General features: G+C 34.3%; 1 protein-coding gene and 1 non-coding gene across 2 annotated transcripts; both read left to right on the forward strand.

Annotated features, from left to right (window-relative positions):
* The first annotated feature begins 575 nt into the window (after positions 1–575).
* Positions 576–1,456, forward strand: LOC136230669 (ethylene-response factor C3-like). Its single transcript, XM_066019822.1, has one exon. The coding sequence runs from the start codon at positions 644–646 to the stop codon at positions 1,301–1,303; it is 660 nt and encodes a 219-aa protein (XP_065875894.1). The 5' UTR covers positions 576–643; the 3' UTR covers positions 1,304–1,456.
* A 14,497-nt stretch (positions 1,457–15,953) lies between these two features.
* Positions 15,954–16,060, forward strand: LOC136231622 (small nucleolar RNA R71). Its single transcript, XR_010689993.1, has one exon. It is a non-coding gene; the product is annotated as a small nucleolar RNA R71 (small nucleolar RNA).
* The last annotated feature ends 1,253 nt before the right edge of the window (positions 16,061–17,313 follow it).

Here is a 17,313-nt window from a genome sequence, read left to right on the forward strand (position 1 = left end):
AGAGCAAGCAGTATAGTCCTCCATGTTTAGGTATTTGTTAGCCTCTCTTGCCTCCTTCATCTCCTATCTAACAGTTTCCATATCCATTACATACTCGACCCTGAGAATGTTCATCAATTCTTGAATTGAGTCCACACTTTAGATGAGTTGTTTTTCGCTAATGCATTTCCTTTATTCTAGATGCAGAGAACCCAAACATACTTCCATGCGTAGGTCGAGGTATTGTGTATCTTTTAATTATAGGAGGACTAGATTGTGCATCCTACATGACCTGGAGTCCACGTGACAGCTACTCAATGGTAAGGGTTCACTGTTAACTTGAAATAGGTGTATCGTCCGTAACCGTGGTTCTGTAAATCAAAGTGCAAGACTTGAATAGGACTGTAGTCTTACTTCACTAATCCACGTGGTGTTCGCGATTACTATTTGAAGAAAAAAATTCTGATTGAGCTACATGTATTATGAAAAATTGTGTATGATATCATTAAGACTTTTTTTTTTTTTTGAACAAGATATCATTAAGACTTAAGAGTGGTAATAGGTGTAATTTACATTAAGTAATGATATTTTGTTGGTCCATACTTTCTATGTATATATATGATAAAGGGAACGAAAATCAATTCAAAACCTCAAAATCCTAAACATGAAAACTTTTTTATTTCCAAAACATGAACTCATCTCTTTCGATTCATTTTCATGGCCCGATTCTTTACATCCCGATCCAAATTCTTTCGTCTTCGATTCCAACCCTCTTCTCTCCCAACCTGCCAATGAAGAATCATCGAAATCTAATTCTAGTAATACTAACGGAATTAGAGACGAGGAGGTCAATTCCGGTACCTCAACGGCGGCGAGGAAGAAAGAGAAGCCGTACAGAGGAGTCAGGAAGAGACCGTGGGGGAAGTATGCGGCGGAGATTCGAGATTCAACGAGAAATGGAGTTAGAGTTTGGTTAGGAACTTTCGATAGTGCAGAAGCAGCAGCTTTAGCATACGATCAAGCTGCATTCTCGATGAGAGGTTCAGCAGCTGTACTTAATTTTCCGGTGGAGTTGGTGAAAGAATCGCTTGAGGAGATGAAATACGGTGAAGATGGAGGTTCTCCGGTGGTGGCTTTGAAGAGGAAACACTCGATGAGATCAAGAAGAAAATCGATCAGTAAATTGGGAAAACCTGTAATTACAGATAGCATACAAAAGAAAAACGTCGTAGTATTAGAGGATTTGGGAACTGAGTTTCTAGAAGAGCTTCTGAGTTTATCATGTGAAGGTAGTCAATTTAATCCATGCTCATCAATTATATAATTTCTTCATTTTTTGGTGGTGGAATCCAGTTTTTGATCCATTGTAAAGTTGAAAGAGATGGAATAATAAGTTTGAAGTAATGGTTTTGTCTTGTCTGCTACAATTATTGTATTCTAAAGATAAAGAAATTCAAAACCATTGATGGTATTTGTAATCAGCTACCTTTAACATTAAAGAATATTTATTAGCTATATCATATATCAAATTATTTATGCATTATTCAGAGATCTAATGATTAATATGTGTCAAAAGTGTTAGGACTTTTTATGAATGTTTTAGGACTCCAGAGTTCAAAATGTAAGTCTTGTAAGATATCATAATAAAAACTGTTTCTAAAGCCTTAATTAGCATTAATCTATTTTAAATGATTTTTTAAGATTTTTTTAATTTGTAAGAAATTAAATATTTCAAAAATTACAAACTAGAAATAGAGCTATAAAAGATTCAAAAAAAAAAAAAAACATAGAGCTATATAAGGATTTTTTTATCTCTAATAAAATTTAGAAATAAAATGAAAAAAATACAATTTTTAAATTGTTTTTGTATCAATATCTATACTATATATAATAGCGGAAGCAGAGAGAATTTAGAAGAAATGTTTTAGAGCCTTTTTGGCTTAGTTGACATCGTAAGAGCAAAAAGAATAAATAAGTTTTTTTTTTTTTTTTGAAAAAAAAATAAACGAGTTAATAAGTTTTTATTATCTTTATATCACTAGTCGAAAACCCGTGCGATGCACGGGGTATGAAACTTTTATATAATTTAGATAAATAAATAAATTGACATTTTTACTTTTAAATAATTTTATATCATGCTATGAAAAAAATTTATATCATGTATATTTGAAATTAATATATTTATATATTAATGATAATTCAAATTAAATTAATTTTAGAAATAATTGACTACTTTTTTATAGAATTTTAACTAAAGATGAATGATTTGTTTATTTTTACAAAATTCAATGATTTGTATTTTTAGGAATTTTAATACATTTTCATATTCCAAATATTCTGTGAAACAATAATAATAAAATAGCAGATTAATTAAAAAATATATTAGAATATAATAAAAAACCAAAAATTGAATTAAACTATAATTAAAATTAAATATTATATTTATGATACAAAAGAAATACAATATAGATTAAACAAAAATTGAATTAAACTACAATATAGATTAAACAAAAATTGAATTAAACTACAATTAAAATTAAATATTATATCTACGATACAAAAGAATTACAATCTATGTTAAAATGGAAGCAACATCAATATATTATTCTATAAACTATTACAATAAATACTTTTCTAATGTTGCATATGAAGAAACTTTATCAATTCAATATGTTACATATAAAAAAAAATAAAATTCGTAAGAATTAGTCACAAATCTTGATGATAATGATTTTGGTTGATGGAATTTCATGACCACCAAGTATTCGAATTCAATTATTCATTCTGCTACAATAACCCAATATATCTAATTGAATCAGTTTAAGATGATGATTTCTTCTATTTTCATCTCGTAATATCTCATCAAGACATTCGATCAATTTGTTCTTCACTCTTTCACTATATAGAATATCAGCCATACTCGCAGATATCACTTATTTGACTTCATTAATATTTTCTAATAATTATATATTCTTGAATTTTGTAAGTAAGAAAAACAAACAAAAGAATTGAAAAAAAATGAAGGGACGAAAAAGATAATTAGGAGAGTACCATCTTCCTCTCGGGTTTTTTTTTTTTTTTGAAAATAAGATAGAATGTCGAGACATAAGCGTATAAAGATCAGAGAGTAAAAATATTTTTTACCCATTAATTAAACATTTTATTTTTTCTTAATGAAGTATTAAGTCCATAAATTAATTTTAGTTAAATATAATTAAATCGCAATTATAACCACTCAGTACAAAAAAAAACGTTTTATAATTAATATGTGAAATTAATTCTATTAATTAGAATCATTATGCTCAACATTTGAGAATTTGAAGAGATTCAAATAATAATATTTTCTTAATTAATATTTTTTAATAATTTGTCCTATGATCATATTTCATTTTTATCTGTTAAAAACTCTTGAAATACAAACAATTTTGTACGAACCATAATATAATAGTTAAAAATTATATAAGCCAATATTGCAAAAACAATTATCTCAATATCCATAATTAATGTACATTTTTAGGATTTTGAGCATCAAAATTTATTTTTATTTACCTTGATTTTGAATTCGTATCTAGCATAATCCGCATTCTTCAAGAATAAACATCTTATCAAGCGTATTAGACGCTTACAATCTCATTGTCTAGAAAATTGGGAAAAATAACTTCTTGATGATGATGATGATAATAATAATAATAACAATAATAATATAACATAATTTATATTGAAATAAACTTCATTGTAAGTATAATATTCCAATATCTCTTTAATATATATATTTTTTTTAAATTTGCGCAATGCGCTTACATATTAAAGAAGAAAGAAAAATCCCCACCAGACCCGGATGTGATTCGAACCCATGACCTCCCATAACTTCTTTAATATTTTATTTAATATGCCTCAAACTTCAATGAACAACTATCGTGTGAAACTTTATATCTATTTGTACCAAAATGCATAAAAATAAAAAATACAATTTATATCAATTAGCTAAACTCAAACTAAAAAAAAAAAAGTGGATTTCAACATGTTCCGAATTAGAAAAATTAATCTAACTTCAATTAAAACTAAAAATTGAGTTCATAAAAAGCCGAAAATTTAAATTTTAGTTAGAGTTAACAATCAAAACGATAACACCTATGAACATATACTAAAAAAGAATGCAAATATACAAAATCTTTATTTTAGTCATTTTGAAAAATAAATAAATAAAAAAGAAAAGATGGATAAGGTAGCGAGAGGTATGGAATCTGGATAACGACAGAAATGGAATTTCATCTCTGAAAGATGAAACTATAACAACAATTGTGTAATAAAAATAAAACAACATCACAATTGAGAAAGCCAAAAATTGAGTTCATATAAAGCCGAAAATCTAAATTTTAGTTAAGAGTTAGCAATCGAAACGATAACACCTAGCAACATATACTAAAAAAGAATATAAATTTACAAAATCTTTATTTTAGTCATTTTGAAAAAAAAAAGACGAATAAAAAAGAAAACATGGATAAGGTAGCGAGAGGTATGGAACCTGGGTAACGACAGAAATGGAATTTCATCTCTGAAAAATGAAACTATAACAACTATTGTTTAATAAAAAGAAAACAACAACACAATTGAGAACAAAAATAACTACAACATATGAAAAAAATCGAATAATTACCTTGAGAAACATAAGAATTTCTTGTAATTTTTGACACTTTTGTGTTTTCCGGTTTTAGTTGTTCATGCATCTTCTATTTCTGTCGGATTTTTTCAATTGAAGCTATCAGTTTGGAAAAAAAAAAGACAAAAAAGAAAAAGAAAACATGGATCAGATAGCGATAGGTATAGAGCCTGAGTAACAACAGAAATGAATCTGAAAGATGAAACTATAACAACTATTGTTTAATAAAAATAAAACAACAACATAATTGAGAACAAAATAACTACAATATATGGAGAAAAAAAATCGAAATTTACCTTCAGAAATATACTACTATCTATCGTTACCAATGAATATAATGGTGAAATACTATCTATCATGCTTTATATAGAAGTTTATTTGTGACTTTTGGATTTCCTTTGCTTTGTGTTTTTTCATCTTCCCGTAACTCTTGCTTTCTTTTATTATTTTAATTAATAGGCTAGTAATTATTTAATATATTATAAATATAAATTTATTATTTTTAATTAATTAAATATTTATTTTTAATTAATTAAATATTTTTAATCTGATTTTTTACTACGTTGACAACTCATCAAAAAGACCTCTAAAACACTTCTTCTCATTTCTCTCAGCTTCCGTAATTATATATAGTATAGATAAGTATTATATTAACACATTACTTATTGTCAATTATTAGCCCATTAATTAAAGTAATAAAAGAAAGTATGAGTTACCAGAAGATGAAAAAACACTAAGCGAAAGAAATCTAAAAGTCACAAAAAACCCTATATATAAAGCATGATATATAGTATTTCCTCATCATATTCATTGGTCATCGAAAATCAAAGACCTTTTTTAATTTTGATTATGTATTAGTTTTGTTCTTAATCTTATAATTTTGTTCTTACTTCAAATATCATAGTCTTATAATTTTGTTCTTACTTCATTAAGAGATTCAGATTTATTTAAGAGCGCTTTCCATTGATAAACTGTATTAATAGAATTTTTTTTCGAGAATTGAGAGAATTTAGATTTTGCTATATTGAAGAAATCGGATGGAAATAGAAGAGTCATAGACAACTGAAATCGGAAAAAGCAAATGTGTCAGAAATTACAGGCAATCGTTATATTTCCGAAGGTAATTATTAAATTTTTTTCATATGTAGTAGTTATTTTTATTCTCAATTGTGTTGTTCCATACCTCTCGTTGCCTTATCTATGTTTTCTTTTTTATTTGTCTTTTTTTTTCAAAATGACTAAATAAAAATTTGTATATTTCCACTCTTTTTTAGTATAAATTGCTAGATGTAATCGTTTTGATTATTAACTCTAACTAAAATATGGATTTTCGGCTTTATATGAGCTCAATTGTTAGGTTTAATTGGAGTTAGATTAATTTTCCAAATTCAGAACCTGGTGAAGTGCACTAATTTTTTCTAATTCGGGTTTATCTAACTCATATGGATTGATTTTTTTATTATTTTTATGCCTTTTTGGTACGAATAGATATAAAATTTCACACAATAGTTGCTTATTGAAGTTGGAGACATATTGAATAAAATAATTAAAGAAGTATTGAAATATTATACTTACAATAAAATTTATTTCAATTATAAATCATGTTTTATCATGATTACCATTCTAAGTTTCTTTGTCATTTTTAGTGATGGATTCTATATCTATATTATTATTATATATAATAATGGAAACATAGAGAAATTAATTAGAAGAGTTTTAGAGGCCTTTTTGATTAATTGTCAAATAGTAATAAGGAAAAATTATATCTAACCTAATATATATTTAATAGATATAACAAAAATCCTACCAAAAAAAATAGATATAACAAAATAACTTACAAAATATTTCAAAAAAATATATATATGACAATAAAAAAATATGTAAGGATCCATTCAAAATTCATTCATTTAACTTTAATAAAAAGAATTAAAACCAATATTACTGAAAAAAATTTATATTTATATTTAATATATATAATAAAATAACTTACAAAATATCACAACAAAAATTATATAACGACCAAAAAATATGTAATGATCCATTCAAATTCCCTTTATTTAACTTTAATAAAATAACATTAAAACCAATATAACTGAATTTTTTTTATAATACGTTGACAAAAAAATATGTAAGATCCATTCAAATTCCATTCATTTAACTTTAATAAATAGCATTAAAACCAACGCAATTGAAAAAAAAAATTATATTTATATTTAATAGAATAATGAAATAATTTATAAAATATTCCAACGAAAACAAATTATATAACGGTAAAAAATATGTGAGGATCCATTCAAATTTCATTCATTTAACTTTAATAAATAGCATTAAAACCAATTGAACTAAAAAAAATTATAACACATTTAATTTTTCGTTGTAATAATTAACACAATATTTAAACCTTCAAACTACTATATAAATCAAATAAATTTTTTTTAAAAAGACATGCTTATTTTAATTTCATGGATTTATCAAAGATTTTTGAAAGCACGAGAAAAAAAAATTTGGGGAGAGCTGGAATTTGATTGAAAAAAAATCACCACAAAATGTTTTAAATATTTTAAAATTGTAATATATAGAAAAAGTATTATATAAGAATGGAAAGGAAGGACTCTTGCAAACATGTCAACATGACCAATAGATTATGACTTCAACAACTTCCAAAACCTATTATCAAATAATTATAAAGATATGTATATTAATTTATTTACAATTTATAAATTTAAATTATTTTAAAACAAAAAATTAATATCACTACATATAAATAATATAAAATTAAAAAAATATTAAAATGTTGTACAAAAAAATTATCCATCCGCGCAACGCGCGGGCACAATGCCAGTTGTTTATATATGTTTTAATAGCCTCCTTTCAAGAAACAAAAGGCAGGAATAGAAACCACCAGGTGAGTCCATTTCCTGCCAGCGCATTTCTGGCAAGTGCATCCACTACTCGGTATAATTAAATTTGTAAAGATTCCAAGCAAAGCATTAATTAGGAAAGATTTAAGAAACAAAAGATACTAAAACTTGCAAAATGTGCTTTTGCAGTAGTTAAACATAATAAACACTAAAAAAAAGTATGAGACATTCCCCACATTTTTGTTTAAGCCACTTTAAATATATCTATATTATTGTAATTAACTCAAAATTATTTTATTTCATTTTATCCTCATAAATCATCTCCACTAAATCCATGGAAACAGCAGCATCCTCCTCAAACGTCTTATGATGATCAACAAAACTAACATGATTATGATCATCCATATCTTCAAGTAACCAAAGTGAAGAATCAAAGCTTCCATCTTGAAACTTATAATCAAAATCTAAATTTGAATCATAATTTGGAACCAAACTTTGATTATTAATCTGATTAAACTCCATGGCCTGTGGCTGTAGCAAGCTTAAACCCGATGTTTCAACAGCAATGGCAGTAGGCCCTTTAGAGTCTAAGTTCAAGCTCAAACCTGTTGTTTCAGTAGCAGTTGTAGTAGGCCCTTCAGAGTCTAAGTACAAGCTCAAACCTGTTGTTTCAGCAGCAGTTGTAGTAGGCCCTTCAGAGTCTAACTTCAAGCTCCTGATGTAATCTTGAAGAAGATTTCCTCTTGGATATTTAGTACTGCACTTTCTCTTAGAATATTCCTTTCTTTTTGTTACATTCCAGTGATTTTTAACTGTGTTCTCAGTTCTACCTGGTAATATTTTTGCAATTTCTGACCATCTGTTTCCCATTTTTGTATGTGCCTGTATTAGTGATGCTGCTAAAATATATAGCAATAAATAAGACAAGAGTATCCTATCGCAACAAGTAGTACAATGCTTAAGCATGAGATCGAACCACAAGGACTATTTGCCACAACTAATTAGTCTAGGGAAGAGGACGTAATTGTTCGGAAGGTTAAATGTGTGAGGAGTGATTAAAAAGACAAACTTTCGAAAATGAAAACGTTAAGCGTTTAACAGGGGAGAATTCAGATTAATTAATGACACAATCCAAGATGGGGATTCCCTCAATTGGTTCCCATGTATGATTTACTGGGATTTGGTTTCATACCATAATGATAGTTGACGGTAATCACCTAAGTAACCACGTAGAGATAGTCAATCTCTTGTAGTCTATTCACATGCCTTTGGTTGACGGCTTGATTAGGCATACAACCTAGGGCATGCAAAGCAATAGGTTCCGTGGTGATTGAGGCTAAAGCCGTAGCCCAGCCACTAGTCCGCACTCCTAGTGGTCTCTAGCGAGATTAGATTATGCTAATTCGGGTTAGGCAGTTCCTTGGTCAGGTATCTACCTATCTATAATCCTAAATTCGTCGGACTCAAGGAATTAGGTTTAGCTATGTCAGGCTAGTTTATCATCATCGAATCTAATTCTAGCATTCATCCTATTTCTGACAAATTTAGGACACTAAGCTTGCAAAATCTAATCAACTGGGATTAAACCCATAAAACCAAATCCCTAATCATTCAAGGCTACACAATCAATCTCATCCCCATCCCAGATTGGATGGAGATTAGTTCATAATTAAACTATTCAAATCATTAAAGCACAGATTATCAACATTAATCATCATTAATTAAATAAGTAAAAAGTAAGAGACAGATTGAGGAATTTAGAGATCTAAAACCCGGCTTTGTCTGATTCTGATTACAAAAGGACAGAGCTTTCCTTCCCCGTCTTCAAACAAATCAATATCAATTACAATGCAAGAAACTCCCAATCTCCTCCAAAGAAGAAGAAAAATGGAGAGGAAGAGAAGCCACAAACAATTGAAAAAGAAAGTAACCATAACAACAAAAACATATTGTTCTATTTATAGTGGTAAGTGTGTTAGGGGGTATTTTGGGCATTTTTCAGGCCAAGATTCGCGCCCTGGGGTGAGAAGACGCTGGAAAATTGCTTCCCAGCGCCTCGTCTCGTCGAGATAAGAGGTGTCTCGATGAGACGAAAGGGTGTCTCGACGAGACGCTGGGTGTCTCGTCGAGACACCACGTGATGGTTCCCTCTGGGAACCATTGGCCCGCCTCGTCTCGGCGAGATAGGCTATGTCTCGATGAGACGGGGGCCTGTCTCAGCGAGACAGGCGCTGTCTCGGCAAGACAGGTGCTGAGAAAGGGTAGTTCCCTCCGAAAGTTATCTGTTTTGGTCCCTGTGCTCCCGAAATTCGCTCTAGTGGTCCCCGAACTGTCCGGAAATGCTCAACCAGTCCTAAAAACACCTGAAAATATAGAAAATGTCATAAATAACGGAAATTACTCACTTCAACTTAAAGATAACAAAATGATGCTGAGATTGAGTGGAAATAAAGCAAAAGCGAACTAAAACAATCCTAAAACCCCTATATAAATGGGAGCTATCAACCTCCCCACACTTGAATCTTGCTTGTCCTCAAGCAAAGCAAGAAAGAGTCAAAAGCAGCGAAATTTCAACGAATAGCTCCCGTACACAGACAAGGATCCATTGCACTTTTATAATCCATACGATTTCAGACTACTCAAGTTGCAATTAAAAACAAAGTGAACCTCAGATAAATCTCCCAAAACTGATTAATTAGTTTTATCAACCAACACTTTGCGGAAGCGAAAGGCGAGGACTAAGGTTGCTAGCTCACAGGTGGTCGCTCTTACGCTCAAGTGTTTGGGGTGTCATATGAATTTGGCAAACGCTCTACAGTGTATTGCACAAAATGGTCACATTGGAATTGCATCATCCATCCGGTTGAAATCATGCATCACAAATAAACAAGATTAGAGGTCTTTAAAGGGTTGTAACATAGGCTAAGGTTTGGGGGTAGGAAGAAGGGAATTTAGGCAAAAAGTTAATGACTCAACTAGCTAGAATTTTCTCAAAAATTTGGCACTTGTTCCGCTATGTGCAAGATAAAAGCTCAAAGTTGTTTTATTTCAGTTCGAGAAGCAATTAAAGAATGTCTTTTATCCTTTCCTCTACAATTTATTCGGTTCAATTTTTTTTTTTTTTTGAGATAGAGGGGACAAAGAGTCAATTTGAATTGGTTACTTCTTCTATTTAGAATTACAACCTTTCAATGATAGCTAATGGAAATTTGAAGGATGTGTGCCTAAGGATCTTCCAACTGTAATTAAGTCAATTAACTTGGGTAAGAAAGGGTATTTAGGAAGGCTAAGGGCTCGTAACACGGTTGATCAAAGAAAATGGGTAAATAAGGCTCAAAGGGGCTTATCTAGTGGAATTGGCAAAGGATTTTGGCTAATCAAAGACTAGGCTGCGTTCACAAATGGCTGAACCTAAATTGCCTAATCATTTCAAGTTCAATTATAACACAACATTCAACCAGTATTGGATGCAATTCCTATGAGCATAATGACAATAACTGTAATCCCACACCTAAGAGATCGATTGTTCCTAAAAATGAGTCTAAAATATCGACCTTTAGGCTCTAGCTCATAATTTAGGGGTTATTTGCAACAATCCTAGCCTCACCTAACGAAACGTTCCATGCCGATCTTAGTTAAATACCACTCTTTGGGGACTCAAATGTTGTTCACAAGTTTTTGCATGCATCGATTTCACTGAGCTTTCAGACTTTCAGAGCACAATTTCAAATGTAATGTCAGGATTGCTAGACGCATAAAAAATCAACTGCCTAAGATTCTTATTCTTTTTATTTCTGACTACTGAAAGCAAAAACGAAATCTCCAAACACAAATACATATAAAGCATGCAATTGGTACATGTACAAAATGTCCTATCCTATTGCCTCCTCCCCCACATTAAATCATGCATTTAATTCCAAAAGATGCATATTTATGAAATTGAACAGTAAGCGAAAGGAAAGAGATAGGATAGGAAAACTCCCTCATGGTGCATCTATGTAACGCAGTGTCTCCACTGCGCCCAAGTCATCCTCATAAATTTTCAAACGCTGCCCATTGACCTTGAATGGGGGACTACGGCCGTTCGTGATCTCCACTGCTCCGGAGGAGAATAACTGGATGACCTCAAATGGCCCATACCACCTCGACTTTAACTTACCAGGGAATAATCGCTGCCTGGAGTTATATAGTAACACCTTATCCCCTACCTGAAAGTGACGTTTGATTATTCTCTTGTCGTACCATCTTTTCGTCTTCTCCTTGTAGATTCGTGAACTCTCATAGGCACCAAGCCTGAACTCTTCCAAGGCATCCAACTGCAGTAACCGTTTTTCTCCTGCAACTCTTGTATCAAAATTTAGAAAACGTGTAGCCCAGTAGGCTCTATGTTCGAGTTCTACAGGAAGATGGCATGCCTTACCGTAAACTAACCTGAACGGGGACATGCCAATTGGCGTTTTAAACGCGGTCCTATATGCCCATAATGCATCATCTAATTTGAGAGACCAATTATTTCTAGAGGAATTCACAGTTTTTTCAAGAATAGCTTTGATTTCTCTATTAGAAACTTCTACTTGGCCACTGGTCTGAGGGTGATACGGGGTTGCCACTTTATGGGTGACCCCGTATTTATGCAGGACCTATCTAAAAGCCTGATTGCAAAAATGGGACCCACCATCGCTAATAATGGTGCGGGGAGTGCCAAACCGTGTGAAAATGTTCTTTTGCAAGAATCGGATGACAGCCCGCGCATCATTACTAGGCAAGGCTATAGCCTCAACCCATTTGGAGACGTAGTCTACGGCTACAGGGATGTACTCGTTATTAAATGACTTCGGGAAAGGACCCATGAAGTCTATTCCCCAGACGTCAAAAATTTCACAGACTAAAATTGGTTTCATGGGCATGGCATGTCTTTGTGAAATGTTGCCAGTTCGTTGACACTTATCATAGTTTTTCACAAAATCGAAAGCGTCACGAAAGATGGTGGGCCAATAAAGCCCACTCTGAAGTACCTTAGCTGCGGTCCTATCTGCCCCGTGGTGTCCACCTACCTCTTTGGAGTGGCAGAATGCAAGGACAGAGGCAATCTCCTCTTCAGGTATGCACCGGCGAATAATGTTGTCACCACAGACTTTGAACAAATAGGGGTCATCCCAAAAATATTGCTTCGCATCATGAAGGAATTTTCTCCGCTGTTGGTAGGAGAATTCTGGAGGGATCACCTTTCCCACAAGGAAGTTAGCGAAATCAGCGAACCAAGGTACATGTTGTACTGACAACAAGGATTCATCGGGGAATGTCTCCTGGATGCCTGCAGTCGTTTCCGTATTCAATTCCGCTTGTTCTAATCTGGAGAGATGATCAGCAACCACATTCTCCACTCCTTTCTTGTCTCATATCTCTAGGTCAAACTCCTGTAGCAACAAGATCCACCTAAGGAGTCTCGGTTTTGCATCATGCTTAGAAAACAAATACCTCAATGCAACATGATCAGTGTAAACAATAACTTTGGAAAGCACTAAATATGAACGAAACTTGTCTAGTGCAAAAATCACAGCTAATAACTCCTTTTCTGTTGTTGTATAATTTACTTGGGCATCATTAAGGGTTTTACTAGCATAAGAAATTGGTTGGCAAATTTTGTCCACCTTCTGCCCTAAGCATGCACCTACAGCTGTGTCACTAGCATCGCACATCAGTTCGAAGGGTAAATCCCAATTGGGGCTAACCATTATGGGATCTTTGGTCAGTTTATCCTTCAAGGTATTGAAAGATTCCAGGCATTCAGGTGTGAAAACGAAATTAGCATCTTTCAATAACAATTGGGTCATAGGCCTGGAAATTTTAGAAAAATCTTTAATGAAACGTCTATAAAAACCAGCATGGCCTAAAAAACTCCTTACTGCTCTGACATTGGAAGGAGGGGGCAGTTTTTCAATGACCTCAATTTTAGCAGGGTCTACCTCAATACCTTTTCGTGACACCTTATGGCCTAAAACAATACATTCAGTGACCATAAATTGACACTTTTCCCAGTTTAGGACTAGATCAGTTTCCTCACATCTTTGCAGCATTAATTCTAAGTTATGCAAACAGCTATCAAAGGTCGTCCCAAAAATAGAAAAATCATCCATAAAGACCTCCATGAAATCTTCTATCATATCAGAAAATATAGCTGTCATGCACCTCTGAAACGTAGCAGGTGCATTGCATAATCCAAAGGGCATCCGTCTATATGCAAATGTCCCAAAAGGGCATGTGAAAGTGGTCTTCTCCTGATCATCAGGATCCACTGAGATTTGCATGTAGCCCGAATACTCATCCACACAACAGAAGAAAAACTTACCTGCCATGCGTTCAAGCATTTGATCGATGAACGGAAGGGGAAAATGGTCCTTCCTGGTGGCGTCGTTCAACTTCCTGAAATCCACGCACATTCGCCACCCGGTCGTTTTCCGCACCGGAATTAACTCATTCTTCTCGTTCAACGTCACTGTTGTGCCTCCCTTCTTTGGCACCATATGCACAGGACTCACCCATTGGCTGTCAGAGATCGGAAAGATCATCCCTGCATCAAGCAACTTAATCACCTCAGCCTTCACCACCTCCTTCTTTTTTGGGTTAAGCCTTCTCTGTGGTTGAGCAGTCGGCTTTACTTTATCTTCCATATAGATCCGGTGTTCGCAAAGCGACGGGCTGATCCCTTTTATGTCAGACATTTGCCATCCAAAAGCCTCTTTATGCTTCCTTAGCACCTCCACCAAGTGATCTTCCTCAGGACCTGTAAGTTTAGCAGAGATAATTACAGGTAAATGTTCATGCGGTGCTAAGAATACGTATTTTAGATGTGCAAGCAAGGGTTTGAGATCGAGGGTTGGTGGTTCTTCGATTGATGTTTTAGGCCTTGTTTTGGTTTCCCTCTCCAGGAGTTCATCGTGCCGGGCCCAATTACATCCTTCTTTACTGCCGTCCCCAACATCTTCATCTGACAGCTCCTCCTCTTCTACTTCGATGTTCAGATTCTTGACCTCGTTTTCCTGAAAAGTACTCTCAACCAAAGAGTTAGTAAGGCTCAAGAAATTACAACACTCGTCATCGTCGGGAAATTTCATAGACTTCAGAATATTGAATTCTACTTCCTCATTCTGTAATCGGAGAATTAATTTCCCCCCCTCGACATCAATCAGGGTCCGTCCTGTTGCGAGGAAAGGTTTCCCTAATAAGATAGGCACCTGATCGTCCTCCTCGATGTCCATTATCACGAAGTCAGCCGGAAAGATGAACTGATCTACCTTCACCAAAAGGTCTTCTACCACCCCTACCGGTCGCCTTATTGATCTGTCAGCCAGCTGTATGGTGACTGATGTTGGTTTCGGATCTCCCATCCCCAGTTTCCTGTAAACAGACAAAGGCATTAAGTTAATGCTTGCTCCTAGATCACATAAGGCACGTTTAAAATGAACTTTGCCTATTGTACAAGGTATGCTAAAACTATCAGGATCCTTCGATTTTTTTGGAAGTGGGTTTGTGAGCATTGCAGAACATTCCTGGCTTAGCATTACAGTCTCATGATCTCCTAATCTTTTCTTTTTAGAGATTAATTCTTTCAAAAACTTTCCATACACAGGCATATTTTTAAGAAGTTTAAGGAACGGAAGATTAATCTCTATTTTCTTAAACACATTAAGCATCTTTGAATAATCCTTATCTAATTTAGCTCTTCTAGAAGTAGGATAAGGTAATGTCACCTGTGTTGGCGGGTCAACAGTGTCAGTTATCGAAGCTGGATCAGAAACACTTACTTGAGGAGAAGATGGAACCGATGAGATATTACCAGTAGCTGGGTCTAACCCCTCGTCTCGTTGAGGCACAAAATCCGGTCCTTTGACCTGTGTTCTGCTCCTGAGCGTAATTGCTCGTGCTTCTTCTTCTGCCAACTTACTCACTTGCGTCTGAAGACTTTGGCAGACTGCTTCATTGTGTGCTAATCTTCCCTCCATGGCACTCATGCTCTCTATCAGGGTGTCTACACCCTTTTTTAGGTTGAATTCAGAACCGATCCTTCCGTGCCCGTCCTGCTTTAAATAGTGGATATGTGCGAGCACCACGGGACATTCCACACTCTTGTGCCCTCCGCTGCAAACCTCACAGCTCACCACTGATCCCGATGATTTCAAGTGACTTCCCAGCAGAGCTAACTTTTCTGTGAGTGCTGCTATCTGAGGATTGGATTTTGGACATACTCCAATGCACTCCTCTGCTGTTGTAAACCTGCTCGGAGGCGGCTTCACAACTTGCCAACATGCACTTCGTTCAGCCATTCTTTCACCAGATTATAGGCCTGCTTTGCGGTTTTGTTGAACAAATTTCCTCCCGTCGCAGTATCAAGAAAAGCACGGCTAACCGGAGATATTCCCGAATAGAACATATCAACAAGCTAGTACCGCTGGTAATCATGATGGGGGCACCTTCTCAACAACCTCTGGAACCTCTCCCAGGCTAGATGCAGGTTCTCACTTTCAGACTGCCTAAACGATGCGATTTCGCTTCTGAACTGAGCAGTCTTGGATGGAGGGAAATATTTTGCTAGGAAAGCTGATACGGTGGTGTCCCAATCAGTTAGAGAGCCTGGCTCAACTGTATGTAGCCATTCTGCAGCTTCTTCTTTCAAGGAAAATCTGAACAGCTTCTGATAGACTTGTTCAGATGTAACTTCTTCGCACTTGAAGGTGCTGCAATATTCTACGAATTTGTCAAGGTGTGAATTGGGATCTTCGTAGTAATCCCCCTTCAATTTCCCCGAGTTTTGGATCATCTGGATCATCGCCGGCCTGATTTCGAATGATTCCGCTGTCGGCCGTCTTGCCTTAAGCAACTCCATCACTGATATATCCTCGGCCATCGTATCCTCATCTCAGGCCCTGTAAGAACAGTTTTAGCTTATGAATTCAGATAATAATACGATTGATTATAAGACCCTCGGCTAGAAGAATCCCAAACAATTATTCAAGCTTCGCAATCAATTAATTAGCTATAAACAAAAATAGTCCCCGGCAACGGCGCCAAAAACTTGATGCTGCTAAAATATATAGCAATAAATAAGACAAGAGTATCCTATCGCAACAAGTAGTACAATGCTTAAGCACGAGATCGAACCACAAGGACTATTTGCCACAACTAATTAGTCTAGGGAAGAGGACGTAATTGTTCGGAAGGTTAAATGTGTGAGGAGTGATTAAAAAGACAAACTTTCGAAAATGAAAACGTTAAGCGTTTAACAGGGGAGAATTCAGATTAATTAATGACACAATCCAAGATGGGGATTCCCTCAATTGGTTCCCATGTATGATTTACTGGGATTTGGTTTCATACCATAATGATAGTTGACGGTAATCACCTAAGTAACCACGTAGAGATAGTCAATCTCTTGTAGTCTATTCACATGCCTTTGGTTGACGGCTTGATTAGGCATATAACCTAGGGCATGCAAAGCAATAGGTTCCGTGGTGATTGAGGCTAAAGCCGTAGCCCAGCCACTAGTCCGCACTCCTAGTGGTCTCTAGCGAGGTTAGATTATGCTAATTCGGGTTAGGCAGTTCCTTGGTCAGGTATCTACCTATCTATAATCCTAAATTCGTCGGACTCAAGGAATTAGGTTTAGCTATGTTAGGCTAGTTTATCATCATCGAATCTAATTCTAGCATTCATCCTATTTCTGACAAATTTAGGACACTAAGCTTGCATAATCTAATCAACTGGGATTAAACCCATAAAACCAAATCCCTAATCATTCAAGGCTACACAATCAAT

Source organism: Euphorbia lathyris, chromosome 5 (genome assembly GCF_963576675.1).
Source record: "Euphorbia lathyris chromosome 5, ddEupLath1.1, whole genome shotgun sequence".
Classification (NCBI taxonomy): domain Eukaryota; kingdom Viridiplantae; phylum Streptophyta; class Magnoliopsida; order Malpighiales; family Euphorbiaceae; genus Euphorbia; species Euphorbia lathyris.

Excerpts from the sequence above, each read along its gene's own strand:
- LOC136230669 (XM_066019822.1), top strand. The coding sequence starts at position 644 with ATGAAAACTTTTTTATTTCCAAAACATGAACTCATCTCTTTCGATTCA.